This window comes from Lolium perenne, chromosome 7 (assembly GCF_019359855.2).
Source record: "Lolium perenne isolate Kyuss_39 chromosome 7, Kyuss_2.0, whole genome shotgun sequence".
NCBI classification, from domain to species: domain Eukaryota; kingdom Viridiplantae; phylum Streptophyta; class Magnoliopsida; order Poales; family Poaceae; genus Lolium; species Lolium perenne.
In genome coordinates, this window is record NC_067250.2 from 29,137,132 (window position 1) to 29,156,323 (window position 19,192).

The 19,192-nt window shown below is 47.9% G+C and overlaps 1 protein-coding gene across 1 annotated transcript; it reads right to left on the minus strand.

Moving 5' to 3' along the window:
- Window positions 1-11,046: 11,046 nt before the first annotated feature.
- On the minus strand, window positions 11,047-13,036 carry LOC127316159 (uncharacterized). Its single transcript, XM_071823848.1, has 3 exons — window positions 12,850-13,036; window positions 11,813-12,124; window positions 11,047-11,684 (listed from the first exon to the last, which is right to left on the minus strand). The coding sequence occupies exons 1-3, from the start codon at window positions 13,034-13,036 to the stop codon at window positions 11,047-11,049; spliced, it is 1,137 nt and encodes a 378-aa protein (XP_071679949.1).
- Window positions 13,037-19,192: the final 6,156 nt, after the last annotated feature.

Consider the following 19,192-nt stretch of genomic DNA (forward strand, 5'->3'; position numbering starts at 1 on the left):
TGGCTGCAGGGCTGTTCCGACAGCCCCGCATCAGTTTTGTTTGCCACCAATTGGTTGCCTACAGCTTCCTCCATAACCATTCTTTTCTTAGCTGAACTTAGTTTTTTGTCAATCTCCATATCTACAGCCATCTCATTTGCCCTTCTCTTCCTCTCCCTTCGAGCTCCTGCCCCTCCGACCTTGTCCTTTTTTTGTGCCGAACCACCACGCTGGATTCTTTTAAAAGAACCTCTCTTCTCAATTGCTCCCCCGCACCCCATATTACCAGCCTTCTCCACTCCCCCTCTGTGTTTCAGCTTTGGTGCCTCATTTACCTGGTCACCATCTTTGGTAGATTGTTGTGCTTTTGTACTGTCCACTATCATCTCCCCCTTTCCATTGTTTTGCACTATCTTTTCTTCCTCCTTCTGTCCCTCTGCACCATCATTTTTAGAGGACCCATTCTTTCTCGCATTCTTACCCCCACTATCCATCTGTGTATCTTTCTTCTCCCCCTCCCTGTCTCTTATTGTTAGTTTCAGTGGTCTGATCACCTCCTTGTCCGCGCGTTCCTCCCCTTTTCCAGCCTTCAGACTTCCTCTTGCTTCATTCCTCCAAGATGGTGCATCACTCCCATGTTTGCTCTCGGAACTACCCTGCATGTAGTTCCTTCTCCCCCTAGGGTCCGACCAGTAACGTTGAGCTCCAAATGGATTTATCTTCTTCGGTGGCACCCATTTGAGCCATTTTCCATATTGCGGCTCCTCACCCTTTTTTAGCCTAATCGAGCACCCCTTATCTATATGTCCGATGACACCACATGTGAAGCAAAAATCAGGGAGATACTCATACTCCATCGGGCACCACATCTTCTTCCCCTTATCATCTACTTCCACCATTGTTCCCCTCATTAGTGGCTCCGCCAAACACTTCTTCACTTTCACCCGTAAACACTTCCCTATGGCCATGCCATTCTCCAAACCATCCATCTCAATGTACTCACCCACTCTATTTCCAATCAGCATCCCAGTCTCCAAGTTCATCTTCCCCAGCGGGAGCCTATACACTCTGACCCAAATTGGAATATGTGAGAACGAATACTGCTCCACATTTTTTGCCGGGTCAAAATCTTCTACCACCATCAGTTCGTCGTCAAACATCCAAGGCCCATTCTCCACCGCCTTCCTCTTCCCACCAGGCTGTTTGAAAGTAAACAGGAACACATTATCCCCTAGATCCTTACAGTCAATACCTTTCATTGGACACCAGATCGGCCCTAGTGCATTCTCAATCGCCCCTACATGTGCTTGTTTCTCCGACATCAGTTTCCCAATTGCTTGATCTTCATCTTGTACTGCCACTTCCTTCCCTTGTCCTCCCAGCTTTACCCCCTCCAGTTCAGCCTCCGACAGCTTAAGTCCCCTCATCATCCCTTCCATCCCTTCCATCAGATGTCCTTTCTTCGAACCAACCCCACAGACGACGCAGGGAAACCTAGGTAGGTGTTTTACGATCACAAGCCCTAGGGAACTCGTGAAAGGCTATTTTGGTGGATGGGATCTCAACGAGGAAGAAGATTGTGGTGGAAACGTGGAAACAGGAATTACCGGTCGTACTAGCAAAGACTAGGATCACTCTCCGATCGCCGGGTCCGAGATTTTCGCCGGGATCTGGATCGGTTTGCCTCGAGATCGCCAAGATACGGAGCACCAGATACCGAACCGTCACCCGATGGGACGGACCACTAGAGATCCAGCAAGCTTAGATGCTTGAGTCTTCTTGAAATATGCAGGGATGAACCACGGGGGCATCCCCAAGCTTAGAGCTTTCACTCTCCTTGATCATATTGTATCATCCTCCTCTCTTGATCCTTGAAAACTTCCTCCACACCAAACTCAAAACAAACTCATTAGAGGGTTAGTGCATAATCAAAAATTCACATGTTCAGAGGTGACATAATCATTCTTAACACTTCTGGACATTGCACAAAGCTACTGAAAGTTAATGGAATAAAGAAATCCATCAAACATAGCAAAACAGGCAATGCGAAATAAAAGGCAGAATCTGTCAAAATAGAACAGTACGTAAAGACGAATTTTTCTGGGGCACTAAACTTGCTCAGATGAAAATGCTCAAATTGAATGAAAGTTGCGTACATATCTGAGGATAACGCACGTAAATTGGAAGATTTTTCTGAGTTACTACAGACGGGGCGGCTCAGTTTCGTGATAGTAAGAATTCTGTTTCTGCGCAGTAATCCAAATCTAGTATGAACCTTTCTATCAAAGACTTTACTTGGCACAACAATGCAATAAAATAAAGATAAGGAGAGGTTGATACAGTATTAACAACTTCCAAGACTCAAATATAAAACAAAAGTGCAGGAGTAAAATCATGGGTTGTCTCCCATAAGCGCATTTCTTTAACGCCTTTCAGCTAGGCGCAGAAAGTGTGAATCAATTATTATTGAGAGATGAAGTATTAGCATCATAATTTTCACAACTTGTCACAATAGGTATTTTAGTTGTTCCATTATCTATAGTGGTACTAAGGGCTTTGTCAATTTTAGGCCTATAATAGTTCTTTGGTTTAGGCACTTTAGAGACATACATGAACTTTTGCTCCTTACCCACATAAGCTTTCTCCTTAAACTTAAGAGAAGAAAAAGTTGAACCCAAGGTTCCCATAGCTTCTTCAAGTTCACTAATCCTATGGGTTTGATTATCATGAGTAGCACAAGATTCTAAGACGGCAATTCTCTCATTAATTCCACCTAGAGATTTATCAAGTTTATCAGTGCTATCAAGTAATATTCCCAATTTAGTCTCAATACTTGGAAGATTTTGCTCTATGGTCTCCATCTTTTTCATGACATCTTCAAGAGAGATTTCAATTTTAACTTTATTAACAGGTGGTATTCCAAATAGACTCTCAATAATACAACTAGCTTCTAAGACAGGAGTGCCTACGAAATTACCTCCCGCGAGACAATCAAGAACATACCTATTCCAGCTAGAGATACCAACATAAAAATTTCTGAGTAGGATAATAGTGGAGTGTTTCTTGGTGCACCTATTATGAGCATCACTAATTCTATACCAAGCATCTTTTAAACATTCTCCCCCTTGTTGCTTAAACGAACGAACTTCAACTTCAGGATTACTCATTTTAGCAATAGTAAATAAAGCAAACTAGATAAAGTAAATGCAAGTAACTAATTTTTTTGTGTTTTTAATATGGAGAACGCAAACAAGATAGTAAATAAAGTAAAGCAAGTAACTATTTTTTTTGTATTTTGATATAAGAAAGCAAACAAAGCAGTAAATAAAATAAAGTAAAGCAAGACAAAAACAAAGTAAAGAGATTGGATGTGGGAGACTCCCCTTGCAGCGTGTCTTGATCTCCCCGGCAACGGCGCCAGAAAACAGTCTTGATGACGCGTCAAGCACACGCCCGTTGGGAACCCCAAGAGGAAGGTGTGATGCGTACAGCAGCAAGTTTTCCCTCAGTAAGAAACCAAGGTTATCGAACCAGTAGGAGTCAAGAAGCACGTTGAAGGTTGTTGGTGACGGAGTGTAGTGCGGCGCAACACCGGGGATTCCGGCGCCAACGTGGAACCTGCACAACACAATCCAAATACTTTGCCCCAACTTAACAGTGAGGTTGTCAATCTCACCGGCTTGCTGCAACAAAGGATTAGATGTATAGTGTGGAAGATGATGTTTGCAAAGAACAGTAAAAACAAGTATTGCAGTAGATTGTATTCGATGTAAAAGAATGGACCGGGGTCCACAGTTCACCAGTGGTATCTCTCCAATAAGAATTAGCATGTTGGGTGAACAAATTACAGTTGGGCAATTGACAAATAGAGAGGGCATAACAATGCACATACATATTATGATGAGTAGTGTGAGATTCAATCGGGCATTACGACAAAGTACATAGACCGCTATCCAGCATATGCATCTATGCCGAAAAAGTCCACCTTCAGGTTATCATCCGAACCCCTTCCAGTATTAAGTTGCAAACAACAGACAATTGCATTAAGTATGGTGCGTAATGTATTCAACACAAATATCCTTAGACAAAGCATCGATGTTTTATCCCTAGTGGCAACAGCACATCCACAACCTTAGAACTTTCTGTTACTGTCCCATATTTAATGGAGGCATGAACCCACTATCGAGCATAAATACTCCCTCTTGGAGTTACAATTATCAACTTGGCCAGAGCCTCTACTAGCAACGGAGAGCATGCAAGATCATAAACAACACATATATGATAGATTGATAATCAACATAACATAGTATTCCATATTCATCGGATCCCAACAAACGCAACATGTAGCATTACAGATAGATGATCTTGATCATGTTAGGCAGCTCACAAGATCCAACAATGATAGCACATGAGGAGAAGACAACCATCTAACTACTGCTATGGACCCATAGTCCAGGGGTGAACTACTCACACATCACTCCGGAGGCGATCATGGCGATGAAGAGTCCTCCGGGAGATGATTCCCCTCTCCGGCAGGGTGCCGGAGGCGATCTCCTGAATCCCCCGAGATGGGATTGGCGGCGGCGGCGTCTCTGGAAGGTTTTCCGTATCGTGGCTCTCGGTACTGGGGTTTTCGCGACGAAGGCTTTAAGTAGGCGGAAGGGTAGGTTTAGGGGCGACACGAGGGCCCCACACGCCAGGGCCGCGCGGCCAAGGCCTGGGCCGCGCCGCCCTGTTGTGTCGGCGCCTCGTCGCCCCACTTCGTTTCCCTTTCGGACTTCTGGAAGCTTCGTGGAAAAATAAGACCCTGGGCGTTGATTTCGTCCAAATCCGAGAATATTTCCTTACTAGGATTTCTGAAACCAAAAACACCAGAAAACAACAACTGGCTCTTCGGCATCTCGTTAATAGGTTAGTGCCGGAAAATGCATAAATATGACATAAAGTGTGTCTAAAACATGTAGGTATTGTCATAAAACAAGCATGGAACATAAGAAATTATCGATACGTTGGAGACGTATCAGAATGCAAGTTGCCGCCCGTCCACCCCGCCGCAGCTTGGTTAGTACGCTGGCCCGTTAGATCGCGGTGTTTCTTTAGCCATGTTTTGTGTAGTTATTTGCAGATCTCATATGCCATTAACTTTCTTGATGTGTTACTTCGCATGAAGTTCGTTTAAATATTGTACAGTACAAAAGCATTATCCGGTCGCTACCATCCTGTTCATTCTACTGACACCTGTGTGCATCCACATATTTATAGCCTTATACCCATTCATTTGCTGCCAACTGTTTTTGTACTGCATGCTATTCCTTTTATAGTCATGCTATAGGCATTTCCAATCTGGTTGTTCTTATACCACGTCATTAGCTCACCGCTAGCCGCTAGCTGTTTTCTCGTGCCTGCTATTCTCACACTGCTTTTATAATCATGCTATGTGCATTTCCAATCTGCTTGCTCTTATACCTCGTCTTTAGCTTATAGCTATTTTTTTCCATGAATGCTCCTGTCGCACAGCTTGTATAGTTATTGCTACGTGCATGTCTGGTCTTTGTATTATCGTAGACTAACTTGTCAATGTTATTTTTCCTAGGGATTGATCATGCGAACCACTTATTAGAATATCCAACATTAACAGCGGGAACGCTTGGGAAGGTTGCAATCTGAGTTCTTGGTTGGTAATTTTGGCAGTTTACTTCCGTTATTATCTATAACCTATATGCATTGTTCCTTATGCAAGAGATTAACACTTGGAACCCTGCCATAGCAATGCCATCCATGCTTTACTATGTTTCTGCCTATTTGATATGCTTGTCTTGGAGCAACTGCGAAGGTGATTTGAACCTGACATTTGGTCATTCTTAATGCCAGTTTACTTTATGTGAAAAACCTTGGCATTACCCTACTCTAAATCTGAATGTCTGAAATTCGTATCTCATGCAAAGCAACATCTAGTTGGTTTTAATCTGATATCTGGTAAATATTGGCTTATTCATTTGGTAGCTCAAGTTTTTTGTTATTTGAAACCAGCTGACTTGGTCTTAAATGTGATATCTAAACACAGATTAAGGACAATGGAGCAGGAGGATTAGCATTTCACTTGATGGCTGAACCTAAAATGACTGGCATGTCGACCACGACTAGTGCACGCAAGAGAAGGACCTGCAGCAAGCCAGTATGTGCTTAGTACATGCATCTTATCTTATCTTGTGCTTATTTCTGCTACATGCTGTTATCTGATCTCTACATTGCGTAATACATGTTTCAATAGTTAATTGTTGTAACTATGTTTGCAATATTACCAGAATGCAGTTTTAGTGAAGCAGTCATCATTAGAAGATAGTCGCCAAAGCGACCCTGTGCAACATTATGATGTAAGTCTGCTTAGTACAAGTTCCATACATTGTCTTATTTATGCAACTTGTTATTTTCTTATATCTACATTGCATAATAAATGTTTGAATAGTTCACTATTGTAACTATGTTTGCAATATTACTAGAATGCAGTTGTAATGAAGAAGTCCTTAGTAGAAGATAGAGCGCAAAAAAGGTTCCGGGGTGAGCCTATGCAACGATATAATGTAAGTCTGTGCTTAGTACTTGTGACTATCTCATATCGACAATGCTTAATACATGTTTGCATAGTTCATCGTTTAACTCTTTTTGCATTATTATCAGAATGCAGTTGTGATGAAGCAATCTTCATCAGAAGAGAGGCCCACAAAAAGTTCTGATCTTTCTTTTGATGCATCCTCTCATAGCCGTCAACCTAGACCATTCCTTTCATCAAACAGTAAATTTCTCAAGGCTATACTTTATAAAAGACATGGTATTGCTGCTTTAAGATCTGTAGCTGATATGTTGACCAAGAGTACACAAGATTCAATCAAGGCGATTGCCAAATGTCAACGTGTTATTGATGATGCTAATAGAAGTCCTCAATGATTCTATGTAATTTTTTTATTTGGGCACATTAATTGCCCTGTAATTTTTCTAGTTATTTTATTTGTGTATGTAATTGTGTGTATCATTGATATCAGATTTTAGGCTCATGAAATTTAATGCAAGTTGACTAGTCAAACAACCAGGGCCCTACAACAGATTGGGCCAGCACATTTACAGTAGTGTGGGACCCACTTTCATTTTGGGCCGGCTCACTTACTTATTGGGCCGGCCCGTTAACACGATAGTGGGCCCACCTGCTTATTGGGCCGGCCCACTATCTTTTTGGGCTAGCCCACTTGCTATATGGTGGACCCCACATACTAAATGGACCGGCCCTTTAACAGGGAAGTGGGACCCACCTGTGTTTTTGGCCCGGCCCACTATCTTGTTGGGATGGCCCACTTGCTATATGGTGGACCCCACATACTAAATGGGCCGATCCTTTAACAGGAATGTGGGACCCACCTGTGTTTTTGGCCCGACCCACTTTCTTGTTGGGCCAGCCCACTGGCTATATGGTGGACCCCACATACTAAATGGGCCGGCCCTTTAACAGGAAAGTGGGACCAACCTGTGTTTTGGCCCGGCCCACTATCTTGTTGGGCCGGCCCACTTGCTATATGGTGGACCCCACATACTAAATGGGCCGGCCCTTTAACAGGAAAGTGGGACCCACCTGTGTTTTTGGCCAGGCCCACTTTCTTGTTGGGCTAGCCCATTTGATCTATTGTGGACCCCACGTACTAAATGGGCCGGCCCGATAGCAGGAAAGTGGGACCCACAGACTAATTGGGCCGGCCCAATAACTTTTGGACCGGCCCACTTGTTGTAAGGTGGACCCCACTTGTTAAATGGGTCGGCCCGATAACAGGAAAGTGGGTCCCACATGTCTTTTGGGCCGGCCCTTTTGCCTGTTGACCGGTCAAACGAGTGCATTCGGCCCGGCCTACATGCTTAGTGGGCCGGCCCATTAAAGTTTTGACCAGTCAACCTTAGAGGTTAGGCCCGGCTCACGTAACTAATGGACCAGCCCAGCTATATAGTTGCCCGGTCAAACTAAGTCAGCTGGCCCGGCCCGCAAACTTAATGGGCCGGCCCGCTTAAGACGTGGCAGGCCTCGTGTGGGCCTACCATCTACCACGGGGTTTCAGCCGGTTAACGCCGTTAACTGCCAGTTAACGGCGTCTGCCACGTGTCAGTTTGCATGACGTCAGCAGTCAACGGGCTCCCGGAAACACTTCTACAACGGTCCGATTTTTCGTGGCGGAAGGGCGCCCAAGCGCGACGGACCGAAAAAAACGTCGTAGGACTTTGCCTGACGCAGTTTCGACAACAGAACCCATATCGTCAGGTTAGGCCCATAGGCGACGAAAAATGGCCCTTAGCGGACGATTTTGGGACGTTGTCTATCAGAACTTTTCTTGTAGTGCATTCTAATATATTTTCAATTGCTATTCTCGGGCATTGACTCGTTGTCTACTCTCCTCTGATATTTTCATCGACGTTTTCGTCCTATGGCACCCTCTTTGTCATGAATTTTCTCAAGGGATCTTCTCCACACAACATTAGATCTTCAAAGTTGCCTCATGCTCCTCGATGCCAGGGGATCAAATTTTTACTTGATTCTTCGAAGATGTTGTTGGGGAGATGGTACTAAACCTTGGGTTGATTTGTGTACATGCATGCTAACATATGATATGTTTGGGTTGGAAATGGTTTCCCAAACGAATTCAAACCACATAATTCATTTGCTGTCCTAGTTTGGTTCAATTATGGACGTTGTTGTTAGGATTGGTGTGGTTTGATACCATGTACTAGATTCAAAAAAAGACATTGGACCATGACTTAGTATTGTCTTAAGAATGCAAGAGATTCACAAGAACCTTTAATATATACATAGACGTGTTTCCATCCTTTTAGTCTTGTAACTAGCAAATTAAAATAATTCGGTAATCCTATATCTAGAATGATGTATAAAACTATTATTCTAGTACATTTATTTTATTAGTTTGGTGTTGGGAGGATGACCCCCGGTATGCCAAAGGCATGCCAAACCGGATGGTTTGAGCCATCAGTATACCGGTTAAATGTTCATGCCGGAGTCTAAGATAGGCGTTTGGCTGAACAGGCTAAGCCGGTATCCTCAGAGGAGGGATACCGGAACCGGATAGAAAAGGTACCGGGCCACCGGAAAGAAGAGCTTGTCGGCAAGACTGGTCAAAGATCCTCTCCAGAGCTAGAAGACAAAGATGAGCTAAGCAAAGTAGCTTTAAACGAAGGGCTGACGATAAAGAAGAAGATGACGAAGAAAGAAGCCGGAGGACGTCAGCCTCCCTGATTAAAGAGGACCCCGGTGTCATCTATGATTAAAGTAGCTTTGTAAAGTAGATTTATAAAGTAGTTTGTCTAGTCAAAGATGCCATTAGGGTTTCTTGCCCTGTAAGCCACCCTCTCCCCTATATAAGGAGAGGGGGCAGCCCTCCTTACGGGCACGTAGAGACGCACGACAGTAGGAGGAAGGCACGAAGCACAAACCTGTAACTTGTGAGAATCAATGAAGATAGTGATCTAGAGCGAGTTCTTCCTTGTGTCTTTCTTCTTCAACCTCTAGCCTTGGCCAAGTTCTTGAGGAAACCATCCGGAAGTTCGTCCCATCAGATCGCAAACCCTCCCCCGAATCCTCTAGCGTCCATTCGGCCCCAATCTAAGCCATCCTATGGCATCTGTCTGTTCACCACGACGACAGTTGGCGCCCACCGTGGGGCATGAAGTGGCGCTTGAAGGAGTTCACATTCGGGCGGGCATCCTCGAGGTCGCCGGCGAGCGTACGGTGTCCGCGCTCGTGCAGCGCATCTACGCCATGGATTTCATCAATGACAACGCGGGCTGCTTCGCCAACGGCGGCGTCTTCCCCAAGAACGGCCGCATCATCGAGTTTGGCAGCCACCGCGTCTACTTCGGCACCGTCCCTGTGCGCCAGCGCCTCTCGCCGGTGCTGGTGGCACCGGACCCACCAAGATGGCTCAGCTGGCCGCCGCGCCGCCGGCAGCGTCGAGGTAATGATGACCGGCGTGGTTGGTGCAGGAAAAGAAGCTGTGGGTGAAGGTGCTGGTCGTGCGGCTTCGACCCGTGCGGCCAAGCCACCGCTGGAGCGAGGCGCAGGCGCAGCGGGAGCATCATCCGCACCACCGGAAACACCGCTCCAAGCGGCCATGAACGTCCTCGCCACCCCCATCGCGCAGAACATCGATCCGGCGGTGGCTCAGGCGGAGCTGGAGGCGCAGCGCCAAAAGGTGCTCGAGAGCGGCAAGGACATCATCCGGGCGCAGCGCGAGCTGAACCTAACCCTACGAATGGAAAAAAGGAAAGGCGGACAGGTCCGGAGAGGAGAGCAAGCGTCCATGGAACGTAGCTCTGTTGCGTCCTTTCTACTCTTGAAGTTGTGGCGTAAGAAGTTCCTTTTTTTACCTTATATGCTATGAATAAAAGATGCCGGAACGTTGAATGAATCTCGGGGACTACCCCAATAAGGTTGCATGTAACTTGTTTATTTTTTCAGTTTACCGGTTGCTTATTGAACGCTTTTTCTTTTCGGTTTAGTAGTGTGCTAAATCCTACCGGAGTCTTCGACTCTGCTACTGTCCGCAACCCGGCTTCATGGCAAGCAAGATAAACCGGTAGGGAATAAGCACACGAACTGCGGAGAGGGAGAGCAGGAAAGAACAATCCGGAAAATTTGACTAACCCCGGTTAAACCGGTTTTTTGCAAAATTTCGAAGTTATTTCTAAGTTCAAGAAAATGCTTGTTTGGTGAAAGAACCTTGTGCTCATACGCCAAAGAACGCCCAGAGAAGGCAGGCAGAGCCAAGGCAAAAGAACCAAGTATGCATCGAATTGGATGCGGAAACAATTTAGAAATCTTTGCGGTGCAAGATAAAAGCAAAAACAGAAGCAAAAGTGCTAAAGCAAACTTAAGATAATTAGCTACCGGTATAAATTACCGGCATAAAATGTTGTGTGGCAACCAAAAGCGAGCTTAAAAGTTTTACATCATACACCCCGGCATACCGGGGTCAAATTTAACAAGTTCTGTTATAAGACAAGCAGGAACGGATAAATTGTTCAGGCGACGGGGGCATCAGGTGGAGCAGCACCAGTCTCGGTGTCTTCAGGGGGAGCAGCGCTAGCCTCGGGAGCTTCCGGCGGCACATCCTCAGCGGCCTCATCCTCATCTCCTTCTTCTTCTTCCTCATCGCTGAGGTAGTCTTTGACACCAGGAGGAGGAGGGATGAAGGTGCGAACCTCGGCGTACTCCGCAAGCCGGTAGGCCCGGTCCTGCCGCTTCGCGGTAAGCGCCGGATCCGTGTCGGTGGGAGCATCTTGGCGAACGCCTTGAAGTGCATCCAGATCCAGATCCGGGTACCAGGAGCATGCGGAGCGCAGCGCCGTGTCCGCTCCGGCACGAGCCGCGGAGCATTGCCACTCGCGAATCCGGCGCCCGGCATCCTTGAGCCGGTGGGAGGTAAGCGTGATGTTTACCGGCATCTCCTCCTCAGGCCATAGCACCTTGAAGAGCTGGATGGCAGCATCCGGTAGGTCGCCAAGAAGCAGGTCGACGGAGCGCATGTGTTGGACTCGCGCGGAGAGGGCGACCAGATAGTCGTACCCGTCCCAGTGCGCGTCCATGTTGGGAAATTCCCGCGCCACCCGATCCTCCATCACCTTCTTCACGGCGTGGGCCTGGGAGTCCGGGAAATGCTCTACAGGAGGAAGGAAAAAGCATAAACACAAAATACCGGAAAAAGTATGTCGGAAGAACAAGGAACAAGGATACATTTTCAAAAGGAGAAAGCTTATAAGCGAAAGAAGGGACAAGGCAGGGGCTTACGGAGAGCCAGCGCATCAATCTTCATAACCAACCGATCATATTCCCTGTGATCAGTGGTCATGGTATCAATGAGGCGCTCCGCTGCCTTCCGCGCCTTCCTTTCCTCCTCCAGCTCTGCCGTCAATACGGTGTTGGAGTTCGTGGAGTCCTCCACGACCTCCGCCAACCTGGCCTCAGCTGCGACCCGGGCATCCTTGAGGGCTTGCTCATGCTGGAGCGTGACTTGCATAGCCTGTTCCTTTAGCTCCCTCGAGGCGGTCTTCTGGGCGTCCAGTGCCTCGTGGTGCTCCTTGATGAGCTGCTCTTTCTCGCCTAAGTACCGGAAAGAAAGGTTTTAGCAAGCGACAATAGATAAAATGAAAAAAGAACGGGTTAGCCGGAAAAGAAAGGGTGGTACCTTGAAGCTTGGCAACCTGGGCCCTAAGGGCCTCGATGGTAGCCTCCGGAACAACTGTTAAGCAAAAAAGATGTGTGAATATCAAAGAAGAAAACATTCCGGTGAAAAGATGCCAGAGAAAAAGAAACAAAACAAACCTTGGCAGTGGCTGTGGGCCTCGGCAAGGTCCCGATGCTCCCACAGAAGCTCCTCAAAGAGTCGCTTCCGGGCGTCCGCAGTGCTCTGTTCAAAGGAAGATGGTTGTGAGAAAGAAAGAAGCAAAGATCTTAACCCGAAACCCGGGGACTGGCTATGCCGGTTTCGCGCGTTTCTAGTTGAAGTTTCGCGCTAAAAGCTACGCTCTCAACACGAAACTCGGGGACTGGGAGGACAGACAAGATCCGGAAAGAAAAGAAACCGGCATCAACAAAAATTACAAGAGGGTTAGCGAAACTTACCACCACGTTGCTGGTGGCATCGTACCATGCACTGTCAAACTCCTTCACGGCGCGTTTAAGCCGCATGAAGTGTTCTTCAGTGGACCGAGGCCCAGCAGGGTCTGGCGCTGGAAGGCGGTCCTTCCCCAGGCCGCGGGTAGATGCAGAGATATCCGCATCATTCCACTTTTGGGCGTAGGGAAGAAGGTGCCCCAGGTCCTTGCCCTCGCGATTCAGCGCAACGATCCGGCCTAGGAGGCCGGAAGGTTTGTCCTCGACAGCAGCAGCAGCTGGGCCGACGTGCAGCACCACGGACCGAGAGCCGCCTGAGGCGTCGCCCTCCACGGCCTTGCCACGGGAAGACCCGGGCTTGAGGAATTTGGTGATCTTGGGGGTCTCTGGCGGCGCCATTCGCTTGGCCACGGAAGGTCCTTGGCTTGGCGGCGGTGTCGGCGTGGTCCCGGTCAGAGGAGAAGATACCGGCGCGGAGGTTTCCGGCGCGGTGGGGGAAGAGCTCGGCTGCTTCTTCTTTTTCTTCAGGGGAGGAGGAACCAAAGGTTCCGCCTGCCCGGCATCTGTCTTGTCGGCGCCAATGTTGCTGGCGCCGGTGTCTTGGGCTTCTGGAGGGGAGGTGAAGTCCTCCTCCGCGCGGTGATCAGGAGGTGTAGGGGCCGCGCACCCCGAACTTGTAGCGCCTCCCGGAGGGGAGGCAGAGGTGTTGCCGGCACCAGATGGTGCCGGACTTGAGTGAGGAGGAGGAGTTGAGGTCCTTGCCGAGCCGGCAGAGCCCTCCGGTTTCGAGCCAAGCTCAAGCGCAGGGCTGAAAGAGAGAAAGAAGAGAGCGAATTGGAAAAAAGCAACCAGAAAAGAACTTGGTGGAAACAAAGAGAGCATAAAAAGAAACGAAGAACTTACCCGGAAGAAACCGGCATCCGCTTTTGCTTGTAGCGCTTTGTGCTTACCTGCTTCCCTCCAATGACTTCTGTCCGAGGGCGTTTGGCAGGAGGAGCATGGCTAGGGCCGGCGCCAGCAGCTGGAGGATCATTCTTCTGGCCTTCGGCCGTCAGTTTGTCCAAGAACTCATCCCCAACTTCGGCCTGTAGAGGAGCCACATGCTCATGAACCTGTGGGTTGATGTTGGCTGAGGGAATGTCTACAGAACAGAAATAACAAAACAGTATGAGAAAACGAACAGAAAAGCTACCTCAAGCAAGATCAAGTCATCAGACGAACCAGCTGGTTCCGGCGGAGACTTGCCAAGGCGAGAGGCTGGAGTCCGGCCCATCCTCAGATCTAGCCAGTGAATGACAGGATCCGGATCGTACTTGTCCAAAGGCCTCTTCCGGCAAGGGCCTCGTCGGTCTGAATCAATCCGGGGGAAGCGGGCCCTAGCCTGGAAACAAAGGAAAAAAGGGGGATTAGTCGCAAGTATGAAAGTTACCGGTATTACGACCCGAGCCGCGCAATTTCTTACTTCTTGGGACGGAGGATTTCTGGAGCTGAGAGGGCAAAGGCCCCACTCCCAGTCGTCCGGCATGTCCGTTTGGCAGATTTGGCTGGCCTTCAGGACCACATCCGCCTTGCTCAAGGGCAGGCCGGTGATCTTGGTGGGATCACCGGGGCCGTACATCTCACTAATCTTGTGAGCGCGCTGCTGAAGGGGAAGCACCCGGCGGCAGATGAAGGCGCGGATGATATCGTCGGAGCAAAGGTTGGTGTCCTTCATCAACTTCAACATGAAGCGTACCACCCGGTTCGTCTCGTTGTGATCCGTACCAGGGTTGTAGTGCCAGTTGACCTTGGCGGGCGGCGCCGGGTTGAACGCCGGCAAGTTGATGAGATCGGTGGCGCTCTTGTTCTTCACGTAGAAGAACGTCGTCTGCCACAACCGGCAAGACTCGAGGCCGTTGAACTTAAAAAAGGGGCTCCCTTGACGGGAGCCGATGATACAAGACCCGCATTGTACGGGGGGTTTGGGCTTGGGAATGTCCTTGCCCTGGACCGAATTGATCCGGAGAGAGAAAAAGCGGGCAAACGTCTCGCGAGCGGGACGGATGCCAATGTAGCCCTCCATGAAGGCCACAAAACAAGAAAGATAAAAGACGGCATTGCCGGGAAGGTGGTGAGGTTGGAGTCGATAGAAGTCAAGGAATTGGCGAAAGAAGTCGGAGGCAGGAAGGCCGAAGCCACGCTCAAAATGAGCAAGGAAAACAACGACCTCACCGGGTTCGAGCACCGGTTCGATCTCGTCACCTGGAAGCCGGCAGATGACTCCTTCCGGAATCCTCCTAGACCGGTAGAGCCAGTCAATCTCAAACTGAGTCACGTCGGAACCCCTCCAGGCTCCGCGTGTCTTACCGGAAGGATCCCTTCCGGAGGCCCGGCTAGATGTGCCGGCCTCTTGATCTCGGCTAGACGCTAGATCCATCCGGGCCAGATCTTCAGTTAGCCCGTCGGAGGTGCTACTGCCTTGGTTACAAGAGGTGGCAGCGGGGAGAGACCCTTCGCTAGACATATGGATCTAGGCGACACCGGAATCTATCGAAAAACAGTTTTCCCCAAAGAGACCCTCGCGCGAAGATCTACGAGTAAGAGGAAAAGCGAAATAAAGAAGGGATAAATACTCTACCGCCCCCAAGATCTGAAATGCAAGAAGAAAAGAGGTAGAGGCGCATCGGGCCTAACCTGAGGCGGCGGAGTCGCAGAAGAAGAAGTTCGCCGGAGAGACGGTGAGCCTGCGGCCGGCGAAGAAGTCCGTCGACAGCGAGGTGAGGAAGAACTTGAGGAAGCACGAGTGCAGCGGACGCGGTGAAGGCGCTGCAGAGGGCCCCGCGCGTGAGTTCGCCGGGCGACGGAGCTTGAGCAAGCGACGGCGGATGGAGAACGGCGCAGGCGCAGAGGCAAGGAGCACTGTGCGCGAGGAAGTGGAGAATGCGAGAAAAGGAAGAAGGAGTGGCGGTTGTGCTTATAAAGAAGAAAGGAGGTGGGCTGAAAACCGCCGGGCCGCGGCGGTTCGCCTCGCGGCCCGCGACGGTTCGCACTATGGGCCGCCACGTGGCGAGGAGGTACACGCGAGAAAATAGGAGGCCACACGGGGGTGCACACAAGATACCAAGTGGCCAGTGGGATCCGCGGTGGCGCATTTAATGAGCGCGCAGAAGCCGAAGGGAAGTGACCCCTGACACTGGCGCGTCAGTCACAGTGCGCATGTCTCTGTCACGCGCGGGGCCCAAGATATTCTCGACTTCGCCGAGGAAGTGTTTAATGACTAAGATACCGGAAGAAAAGATACAGGAGAATGGCTTGAAAAGAAAGACAATGGAAATCCGGGCAAAGATGCCGGATCCAAGCCCAAAGCCGGATGGATTAAACCGGTATCAAAAGACATGAGAACCTGGCATGGTCTGTTGGATAGAATCCGCCAGACTATACCAGCTTCGGGGACTAATGTTGGGGGGATGACCCCCGGTATGCCAAAGGCATGCCAAACCGGATGGTTTGAGCCATCAGTATACCGGTTAAATGTTCATGCCGGAGTCTAAGATAGGCGTTTGGCTGAACAGGCTAAGCCGGTATCCTCAGAGGAGGGATACCGGAACCGGATAGAAAAGGTACCGGGCCACCGGAAAGAAGAGCTTGTCGGCAAGACTGGTCAAAGATCCTCTCCAGAGCTAGAAGACAAAGATGAGCTAAGCAAAGTAGCTTTAAACGAAGGGCTGACGATAAAGAAGAAGATGACGAAGAAAGAAGCCGGAGGACGTCAGCCTCCCTGATTAAAGAGGACCCCGGTGTCATCTATGATTAAAGTAGCTTTGTAAAGTAGCTTTATAAAGTAGTTTGTCTAGTCAAAGATGCCATTAGGGTTTCTTGCCCTGTAAGCCACCCTCTTCCCTATATAAGGAGAGGGGGCAGCACTCCTTACGGGCACGTAGAGACGCACGACAGTAGGAGGAAGGCACGAAGCACAAACCTGTAACTTGTGAGAATCAATGAAGATAGTGATCTAGAGCGAGTTCTTCCTTGTGTCTTTCTTCTTCAACCTCTGGCCTTGGCCAAGTTCTTGAGGAAACCATCCGGAAGTTCGTCCCATCAGATCGCAAACCCTCCCCCGAATCCTCTAGCGTCCATTCGGCCCCAATCTAAGCCATCCTATGGCATCTGTCTGTTCACCACGACGACATTTGGTGTGGAAAATTATTAACAACCAAAATATGTCTTACAGAGTGATCAAATTCAGTTTAAATAAAAAGTAAGTTTGTTTTTGCTATGCTATTTTTCTTAATATGGTAAGACATCTTGGTTATAGTAGATTATGCTTTTGAATATTATTTCACTACAATAAACTGGGTTAAGCTTCACACACCAATATTCAAAAAATATAGAAGCAGATAAAACAAAAGGGAAGGAGAAAGAAAAGGAAAGTGAATCATGGTGGGAATGTAGGATAGGTGGAGTGCTGCTATATTCACTCATTGACAAGCTCCCTATTCCCTTCCTTGCTTCCTCTTGTTCCCTTGACTTTTTTTTATGTCGTTGTAACCTTGTCCAATCCACCTTATATGCTTACATGTTGTTTAGGATGAGGCTATAGTTGCCGACAAGTTATCCTTACTCACTGTCATTGTCATGTGTGTCATGTATATGTATGGAGGTGCTATAAAAAAGCATAGAGGAGAGCATTGAGATGCCTAGCATGCGGTCACTAACTATAAAGATAATAACACAATGATAAATCTATTGTTTGATGTATGTGAGTCTACGATTAAGTTTGGAGTCAAAGGGTGATTTGGGACTTTAATTGGTGTCCGGTGGGCTATGGACGGCGTGCATGCTTTGTGGCATTTTGTTCTACCGACTTGTGATCATAATACAATTGGATCAATCGATTTAGTTTTGGAGAATCCGCACAAATCGATATTGGCGAAGCTAATTATATTTCAAACAAATGGTAATTGAATATAACTGAAATGTCACCTAACTACTAGTATTACTTTTTGGTGTGTAGTTTCAGATTCACTAATAGATTTATGGATTACTTTCCTACCCTTAGTGCAACTTCTTAACATCATTAACACATTACCTTTGAAGAAGGCATTTTTTTATGTTGGGGCAGGGCCCCAAAAACTTGAAACCATCTTTGAACCATCAATTTTAGTTCTTGAACAGTTAATATACTGACTATGCAACAACTTTTACGGAAGACATTGTGTTTTTAACACACGGTAGAAAATCATAAAGACAAAGTCCTATTTGCACGTGCCTGGTCTTCTCGTATACACGCGAATGCGAGAATTACCATGCCATTTTACTATGAAATGAAAACGGCGTGTATATGCGCTTGGAGGTACTTCCTCCATCATCTTGAAAACAACAAGGCGAAGTGGCGTCTTGACATCTTTTTGGTCATGCCTACCATTATTGTCGACACGCTCCACTTGAGAAATCAGAACTCGGAGTGGCATCCTCCTCCCAACTGGCCGGCATAAACAATTCTCACGATCTTCACTTGTATTATCATATCCTTGTGATCATGCCCAACAGGTCCATAAAAGATCCAAGAAACATGATGCTATATATGGTCATTGCAGATCGATGCCCACACATGCATCCAACATTTAATATGAAGTCCACATGATGATAATTGACAAGAAGAAAGAAAACCAAAATCGCAAGCTCTGCCAGTGCATCCATGAATCGTTACGCTTCCTGGGTGTATCATTGCGGCCGGCAATTGGATTGATCATGTGGCGAAGATTCCGATTATGGACATGTTATTTTGTCCAGCCGTTGGACCAAACCAGATCGACCCACGTTGTCGTAAGTGTGGGGCTGTCTGACTGAAAGCTCCATTGCACCAACCTACCATGTATGTACATCTGATCTTCTTTTGTCGTACAGTGTACAAAACGACGTATAGTTTGGTCAGAGTGGCGAACGTAAGGATGCAAGTTCGAAGGGCCTGTGCCGAATTTCATTAAGATAGAATAAAGGAAGTACAAAGTTTGGTTCAGGCACGGCTGAGATAGCTGAAAGACAATGTTTTTTTTTTGCGAGTCGCTGAAAGACAATGTTAAAGTCACAGGCACAAAGAAAAGCTCCAAGTAGGGGTTTTAGCCTAAACCACTAACACTGACACACACAGGCACCATGCAACCTCTAAAAAGCTACAATACATCCAGCAGCTCTCCAGGCTCGTATGTATTCAGTAATCAGCTCGAAGACCTTGCTTGCCGTGCTAAAAACTTGCTGAAAGATGCGGCCGTTGCGCTCCTTCCAAAGACTCCAGTGTACAAGGATGACTACCGTGTCAAAATCCGTCCGCAGATCTTTCGGAGCCTTCTTCCTCGCTCTCAGCCACCATTCTTCCATGCTCGAGAAGTTGCTGCCGGGGATAGGAAAGTCCGCCTTGGTCCAATCTCTAAACTTGCGCCACACCTGATGAGAAAACCGGCAATGAACAAATAAGTGAGTACATGTCTCGTCGCCAACGCTGCACAAAGGGCAGGTCGCATTGTGAGGCCAGCCGCGTTTCAAAAGGTTGTCCGCAGTGAGGCATTTCCTGTGCAC

Coding starts and splice junctions, on each gene's coding strand:
- LOC127316159 (XM_071823848.1), bottom strand. CDS start 13,036: ATGGCGCCGCCAGAGACCCCCAAGATCACCAAATTCCTCAAGCCCGGG. Junction 12,125..12,849: donor CGTTGCGCTGAATCGCGAGG/GCAAGGACCTGG, acceptor TCCGGTACTTAG/GCGAGAAAGAGCAGCTCATC. Junction 11,685..11,812: donor GATTGATGCGCTGGCTCTCC/GTAAGCCCCTGC, acceptor TTCCTCCTGTAG/AGCATTTCCCGGACTCCCAG.